The 8,673-nt window shown below is 44.6% G+C and overlaps 1 protein-coding gene across 1 annotated transcript; it reads left to right on the plus strand.

Annotated features, from left to right (window-relative positions):
• Positions 1-5,153: 5,153 nt before the first annotated feature.
• DYDC2 (DPY30 domain containing 2) lies at positions 5,154-7,083 on the plus strand. Its single transcript, XM_023764522.1, has 3 exons — positions 5,154-5,308; positions 5,621-5,743; positions 6,880-7,083. Exons 1-3 carry the CDS (start codon positions 5,162-5,164, stop codon positions 7,081-7,083), a joined length of 474 nt encoding a protein of 157 aa, XP_023620290.1. The 5' UTR covers positions 5,154-5,161.
• Positions 7,084-8,673: the final 1,590 nt, after the last annotated feature.

Raw genomic sequence — 8,673 nt, forward strand, 5'->3', positions numbered from 1 at the left:
GCGGCCGAGAGGAGGGGGCGCGAGGGTGGACAGAGACTTGCTACTGAGAGGACCGGGCTGCCCGAGAGAGGAAAGAGGGGGGCGGGGAGGCCCGCGCGCAATGGGAGAGAGAAAAGGGAGGAATCTCGAGGGGCTACCTGTGTGTGAAAGGCAGGAGACAGCCTACCCCCTTCCCGGGCCCCAGGACACCTGGCCAGAGGAGACAATCGCTACAAGCTCAATGGTCCTGCATTTTTACTCCTTCGCTCCTTCGCAGCTAGAATTTCTCCCGTGCTACGGGCAGTGCTGTGCAGAAGCCTCGCTAAACGCTGGCTGAGGTAGTAAGTGCCCGAGTGGGCACTGACAGGTGGAAGGGAGCACCAGCTCTTGTTTGAGCTCACAAGCATCCGAGTCCTAGCTGATTAAGTCAGCAAATACTTACTGAGCACCTACTGTGTGCCTAGCATTGGGAATAGAATGTGAACAAAGACCATCTCCACGCTTATTGCCCAGCCTACTGAGTGCAAGGCCATGAACTGGGAGAACCAGCAGCTCCGGGAAACTCTGAAAATAGCCCCTTCCCTCTGCGTGAGTGGGCCCTGAGCTAGTGTGGAGTGGGCTGTAAAAGGCATCCCTTTGCCACCTTCCTCTCCAAGCCGCACATTGTGGTTCTGTTACTGTGGCAAGTCTTGAGAACTGTCCGGTCAACAATATTGCACTGAGATCATTGTTGCAAATGTGCGCTTAGGAGCAGATGTTTTCTTCAGAAAGGGCTCGCCATACATACAGTGTAGCCGCCACCCAAGGACTGGGAGTGGAGAGACTTCTTGGGAATGCAAAATGGGTGATTCTACCCTCTGGGAAGGGCAGATTCTACAGTGATAAAGGCAAAGTAGATTGGTAACTGCAAATCACCTGAGAATGTTGTTAAAATGTGGACTGAATCTATAGGCCTGGGGTGGGACTTGAAAATCTGTATTTCAGCAAGTCCCCAGGTGATACTGTGCTGCTGGTCATGGGCCACCCTGGAGTAGACAGGCCGTAGAAGGTAGTTTATCCAGGAGCATTGGTTCAGGTGGGCCACAGGGTATCAGAAGGAGACAACCCCCACCCCAACCCCCCCCTCCATGACTACCTCTGTGGGAGAGGAAGAAACTTTACTCTTAAGGTTCTGTCAGCTGGTCTAATAATTAATTAGACCTGAAACAGATTAACAAAAGAAAATGACCAAATTTAATTACATACATATGTATGGGAACCCTGCGCATGAGAGTCAGAGACCCCACACACATGAGAGGTTCAAAGACAGAAAGGGGGAAATGAAGCATATATGACATTCTGAGCTAAGGATCACCTTGGGACTTGAGAGAGGAGGTAGGTCATTGCAGGACACTAAGAAGAGCAGATGTTCAGTAATTAGAAGTTTCCCCTGACCTCTGCATAGGTCAAAAAATGTTACCTCTCACAGTCTCTTATTGTGGGCAAAGCCCCTAATCTAAATTCTTCTAGGTAGTTGGGGGTGTTGGTGGTGAGGAGAATGGCACCAGGTGTTAGACGGATAGGGTCAGACTGGACCTCAGTTCAGCAACCTCCGTACTTGAGTTCTGGCTAGGAACGAATTCAGAGCCAAGACTCAAACTATAAGAGGACATTTATTTAGAAAATCACAGAGGTGGAGGAAGTGAGTGCTGGAAGACATGGGCTCAGGAAACAAGTTACAGAGGCCAAAGGAGAGCCCGTGGAGCTTGGAGTGAGGAAGGTAGTGGTAACTCACCTGGGGGAAGAGGTGGGGGAGGGGAATAGTGTGGGCGTGCTCCCTGGAGGGAAAGCACTGGGTGCTGCCCTAACAGCTTTTTTAAGGCAGCGATCTTAGGGGAGGTCCCAGGGGAGAATCACAATAAAATATTCTTTAGCTTCCCAGGTGTGTCCTTTCAGGGCGGTGGTCTCCACTGATTGGTTGGTACCAGGGTCATTAGTTAATGCAGCTGGTCCTGAGGTCAGGGTTGCTTGTCTGCTTTTGCTGCTTTTCTGGACCTGGAGCTGAAATAGGACCAAGGTTAGATATAATCTCTAGGGAGGAAAGGTCAGGGAGTCCAAACTGCATGACCAGTGATATGCTAGGGGAGGAATGGCCACCCTGAGGATGAGGTCCCACCCTACCATTGTCCATTGCTAGGCCCCTGGGGCTTTCCACCCTGGTGACCTTCTCTACCTGTCCTTCATCCTTGCTCCGCTCCTGTCTAACTGCCTCCAGGGGGAGGGTGAAGAAGCTTCTCTTGAACCCGAGGGCCTTGGTTGCCGTTAGCTCAAAGCAATCTTCGTATCACAGAGGCACATCTTGGAGTGACTCATTCTGAATACACCAAACTTAGTGGCTTCAAACACACATTTGTTTTTTTACAGTTTTTGAAAATCAGAAATCCAAAATGAGTCTCACAGAGTTAAAAAGGGGGAGGCTCTAGAAGAGAATCCATTTCCTGCCTTCTCCTGCTTCTGGAGGCAGCCCACATTTCTTGGCTTTGGATGCCAAGAAGGCTCGACTTGGTGCTGGATCACATCACCTTTTCTCCCTAAACTTCCGCCTTCACATCTGTGTCTGACCTCACTGTCCCTCTCCTAAAGGCCCTGTGAGTACATTGTGCCTACCTGGTGAGTCCAGATAATCTCCCCAAATCAAAGTCCTCAATGTAATCACATCGGCAAAGTCCTTGCCATATAAGGTAACATATTTCCTAGGTTTCAGGCATTAGGACTTGGACACCTGTGGGAGCTGTTATTCAGCCTTACCACGCTGTGCATTTCCTAAGAACAAGGGCATTTTCTTACTCATATTTCAACTACCAAACCCAGGAAATGTGACCTTGATGTAATTCTGTTATGTAAGCTACAATTTACATTCGTTTGCCCAATTTGCCTAACAATGTCCTTTATAGAAATGTTTTTCTGGTCCAGATCCAATCCAGGAGCATGTACGTGTTGCTATACCTGTTTAGGCTCCCTTGACCTGGAATGGTTCCTCATCCCTTTTTTGCCTTTCATGACGTTGGCATTTTTAAGAGTTCAAGTCAGTTGTAGACTGTAGCTTAATTCGGCTTAGTTTAATGTTTCCTCCATCAGATTCAAGTTTTGCCTTTGGGGCAGGAATCCAGAAATGTATTATGTGCCACTGAGAAGTATATTACATTAGAAGACATGGGCTGTCACTGTTCCTTATTGATGATGTTTATTTTGATATTTTGGTTAAGGTTTTGTTGGCCAGGTTTTATCACTGTAAAATTTCTGTTTCCCTTTGGATTTGGTCTATATTGTGTAGAGAGAAACTTTGAGACTATATAAATATCCTGTTCTTTTTCAAATAGTCACTGAGTTTTATTATTCATTGATGATTCTGGCTTGATTCTGTTATACTATGATGGTTATAAAATGGTGATTACTTAAAGCTCCATTATTTTTTCCACATTTATTAGTTGGTATTTATATGCTGTCTCTCCCATTCACTTATTTATTTGCTTTTATATGGACTCATGGATCCTTATTTTACTCAATTAGTTGTAATCCATTACAGTCATTATGCATTTTGATGATTAAATTTCCCCAGATTTGGCCAGTAGCAGCCCCTTCAAGCTGGCTCTTGTGCCCCCAGCCATTTTATTTTTCAACATTTTCTTTCTGGGACAACAAAATAGTCCAGGCTTATGGGACTTTTGCTGCCTCGACCTTGGAATTAGCCATTTCTCCAAGGAGCCCTGATTCCTTTGAAGCGGTGACAGCCATTTAAAGACAAGTCAGAATGCTCAGTGTGCTCATTGCTACTGAGGTGGTTTTGCCTCTAGGCCTTTGCAGTGGGAAGAGCTATGAAATATACATTTTTTTCATATTCATATCTATGTATCTATCTGGTTTTTTTTCTTCTTTAAACTGAGAAGTGCCTCCAGAAAATGTTAAGACTGGATCTAAGCCTTTATTAGTCACTTTATTATTAACTCTTTTGGAGTTAAAATACATAAACGTGAGGAAGATGGAGTTGGTCAGGAATAGGCCAGGTGTTGGGCCATTTCATATCACAAATTTCCACGGCAATAGCTAGTATTTATTAAACACTTACTATGCGCCAGGCTTAGTGCTTTATATGTATTACTAGAGACCCTGTGCATGAAATTTGTGCACTGGCAGGGGGGTCGGGGAAGGGGCCCCTCAGCCGGGCCTGCGCCCTCTTGCAGTCTGGGAGCCCTCTTGTAGTCTGTTGCGCTCACCAGCCATGAGCCCGGCTTCTGGCTGAGTGGCACTCCCCCTGTGGGAGCGCACTGACCACCAGGGGGCAGCTCCTGTGTTTGGTGGTCAGTGCACATCATAGCAACCTGTCGGTCCGCTGTTCAGTCTTTTTGCATATTAGCCTTTTATTATATAGGATTATCTCACAGTTAGGAAGCACATGCCTTTGTTACTTTGTTTTTCAGATGAGAAAACCAAGGATCCCAGAGGCTGGTGACTTGCTGAAGACCACACAGCCAATAAATGGCAGAAGCAGGACTGGAACTTGGTCAGTCCAGCCCCGGAGTCTGTGTTTGTGCTGCTGCACCCCAGGACCACTCCCCTCTGTGGCCCAACTCAGGCTATACTGCCTCGGCTCTTGAAATCAGTGAATCCAGGGGCACCCACTCAATCTAAAGCAGTTTCTTGCCTAAAAACTAGAGAGAGGAACACTGTGTTAGTGCTGGCAGCAGTAGCTGCAGTGCCTGGCATTTCCCTCCCGCTCCTCCCAGGGCTGCTCAGTGATCCCTGGTGAAACAAATAAGCCTGTCTTATTATGTCACAGGTTACTTCCAACCTCATAATAGCACAACTTGCTGGGTGCTCAGCACCCCTGTGGGGACCCATTTCTGCTCAGTTATTTCCTCTCCACGCCAGGGTAGACATGTGGGTAAGCTTAGCCCCCCTTAACCATCAATCTGTCAAGTTCTTGTCATGCCTGAACACCCCAGTACCTACTGTCTGACCTAGGATTTTAGGAAAAAGGCCATTTCAATGTAAGAGCTATTGGCACGTATATATTTATTGATTCTTTGGGGAAGGGTGGGATCCAGAAATATCTCATATTTATCCTGAAATGAATTCTTATTGGTTAGAATGTGTCTATTTTTTTAAATTGTGTGACTCTTTTGATGTGTCCCCAGCCCACAGGATGGAAACTGACTACCTGAAGAGGTGCTTTGGGAACTGCCTTGCCCAGGCACTGGCAGAGGTGGCGAAGGTTCGGCCCAGTGACCCCATAGAGTACCTGGCTCACTGGCTTCATCAGTACGGGAAAATCACTAAAGCACAGGAATTGGTGTGTGTGCACCGGGTCAGCCTGGGGAGCTTTCCCAGAGTAACTGGAAATCCAAGGCAGAATTGTGGAGCTGGCTTGGGGAGCTTTTGGTTTTTCCACTTGTGAGGGTGGCTTAGGCCCAGGTATCCTGGAAGCGCAGGGAGTCCAGCTCACAGGAGTGATGGAGCTGGTGGGTTTGGAGCCAGCACCAGGTTAAAGCTGTTCTAGGAGCAAATCTGGGAGCCCTGAGGGCTGGAGGCCAGTCCCAGGGAGGGGCCCATCTGTGCATGCCTCCCAGGGGCTGGTCTGATTTCCTCTGTCGCATTACCCCAGGGCAGGCAGGAGAAGATCCAGCTGAAGGAGGAATATGATAATAGCCTCAAGGAAACCCAAATGACAGAAATGCTGAAGCAAGAGGAGTATCAGATTCAACAGGAGCATGAAAAGTGTCACCAGGTAGGGAGGAGGGACTCAGCACTGGGCGCGCATCCCAGAGCCGGTACCAGGAATCCACGGTCAGCCTGGCCACAGCGCAAGGCAGGTTGAGGCCCCAACAGCCTACTTTTCCCTCCGTGTTTATAAACCAGTCTTATTGACAACCGTTGTCAATAAGATCATTATCAATGGAAAAAGAAAATGTTTAAAGGCAATTGCATTTTAGATTTCAGGAAATACCTTAGATGTTACTGGTTTAAAAAAAAATTTTTTTAAACTGATATGACACTTGGAACAAATATATTTTTTATATAAGGTCCTTTGAGCCCTTTTCGAAAATTATTAAATATTTTTTAGAAACCAAATATGGTTATCATTATATACTTTAGGTCTGTTCTTTTATTTATACTATTTACTTGAATATCTTATTTATTGCATACTATTTATTTATGATCAAGCCACAGATGCCACCTCTGTGGTGCTGTAATCGTGGTCATAAATTGATAACTTGGAGTAGTCGGACAAGCATATCTTTCATCTCCGAATTTTTGCCACAATCTTCTGGAAAATGTGTCATTTGATGTTTTCTGCAAAGTACATGATACCCAGATAGGAAATTGACTTACTGGGCTTGATACCTGACATCTTTATAACTATACTACATCCCATGCATTAAAACCCTTAATGCAGTCTTATACAATTAACTAGCTTTTGCTAGTTCCCAAAGTCCACTTTGGAAATATGAAAATATTAAGCTTATTTACATTTATACAATATGCTTAGCTTTTCTCACCAACAATTAATAGATTTTTTAAAAGTCTAGCCCTGGCCACTGTGGCTCAGTTGGTTGAGCATCATCCCATGCACAGAATGGTCACTGGTTTCGATTCCCAATCAGGGCACATACCCAGGTTGCGTGTTTGATCCCTGGTCGGGGCCATGTGGGAGGCAACCAATCAATGTTTAGTTTTGTTCTGGCGGGCAGTTAAATTATTGCTGATCATCTTATCCTATCAGATTTTTGTTTTATGCTTCGCTAGGGCAAGTCTGTTTCCATTTCATTCTTAGTCTTGCGCATGAAAATGGCAGTATTGTGTTCTTGCCATACCAAGTGTGTTTTAGTCTCTGCTAATGACTTTTTTTGCTTTTCTGTTTAGCCACTGGTGTCTGCAGCTATTTCCACAAAGGAGACCATATTCATGCAGGAGAACACAAAATCCCTTGAAAATGAGGCCTGGAAGCAGGAATGCCTGCCAGGTACCGCCAGTAAGATTCCAGAAATGCCTCAGCAGATTCCTTCTTCTGATTCACCTGGCCAGACTGACGGGAGTGTCAAAACTCCACCAGAAATAAATTACTAGCTTTTCAGCATGAAGTGCTGCCGAGACGCATCATGGCTCCCAATCTCCTTCTCAGGTTACCAGAAGGTGGATAATTCTAATGATGCTTCTCTCAAAGCTGCAAGCCGAGAACATGGCCATCAGAAGAGCTCTCACCTAAAGATAATATGTGGATTAAATCCAGATTTGAGGGGCTGTAGATGGAGGTGTCTGCAAGGACTCTCCAGTCCAAGTCCTTTTCTATAGCCTTACATTCCTTAATCATGTGAAAATTTGAACTAGTTATAGGATTAAATAAACTCATAATAATGATTTAAATGAAGTAATCCAACTGATGAGCTGTTTTCCTTTCATGTTATCATTTTTTGGGGGGGAGACTAGTGAAAACACAGCCATCCCATGTGTTCCTGTCTTCACTCCACTAAGCCTTGCAGTGGGGCCCCTCAGAGTGTGACACATGGACTAGGGTGTACCTGTGCCACTGGCAACAGCTCCAGTGTCAGGAAAACTCGAAGGTTTGAACATCTTCAAAAATTATTTTCCATCTGTGTTCACTCAAATATTATCTATATGCTGATGACTTTAGGTTTATATCTTTAATCAAGATTTTTTTGAACTTGACTGCCTGCTTGACATCTGCTTGGATGACCAATGGACACCTTAAAACAGTGGTTCCCAAACTTATTTGGCCTACCGCCCCCTTTCCAGAAAAAAATATTACTCAGCGCCCCCTGGAAATTAATTTTTTTTAAATTTTAATAGCAATTAAACAGAAAGATATATGTATTAATGTTTCTACCTTTTTCATAAAATATAGTAAAGAAAGGTGTAAATTAGAAACATTGAAGTTTGAAATTATGAAACTATTGAACTCAGAATAGAAAGGTAATACAAGAAAAGTTAAAACAAATGCACCTGTGGCCATCACCGCCCCCCTGGATCGCTGCAGCGCCCACCAGGGGGCAGTAGCGCCCACTTTGGGAATCACTGCCTTAAAACTTAACTTACCCAAACGGAATCCCTGATATTCACCCTGAACCAGCATCTCTCCCTTCTTCCATTTGCTCAGGTCACAATTCTTGGTTTCATCCTTTACTCTTTTTTTTTTTTTTTTTTGTCACCCTACATCTGGTCTGTTGGCTTTCCATTTAAAATAAAACCAGAACTCACTCACTTGAGTGCCCAAGCCACAATTATCTTTTGCCTGAAATATTACAATAGCCTGTTAACTGATCTCCCTTCTCCTGCCCTTGACCTTCTCCAGTCTATCCTCATCTGAAGAAAAGTTGCCTTTTCTTATTTATTTTTGTATTTACTTATTATTACAAAACAGCATAATGCAGCACGTGGGCTACAGCCATCAGTTTCATGCAGGATGAAATTAAATGTGTCTCTCCAATGTGCCACATTTTTATCAATGGGGACGACTTTCCTCAGCCACCACATGAGAGGAAATGTGGTCCATAGTTCTGAAGTAGATCTCTAAGGCCAATAAAGGAGCTCCTCTTTATACATCCACCTAGGAAAATGGCCTTATTTTTTCAATGAAGCCTTTTCTGGCATATATATATATATATATATATATATATATATATATATATATATATATAT

Source organism: Myotis lucifugus, unplaced genomic scaffold (genome assembly GCF_000147115.1).
Source record: "Myotis lucifugus unplaced genomic scaffold, Myoluc2.0 scaffold_335, whole genome shotgun sequence".
NCBI classification, from domain to species: domain Eukaryota; kingdom Metazoa; phylum Chordata; class Mammalia; order Chiroptera; family Vespertilionidae; genus Myotis; species Myotis lucifugus.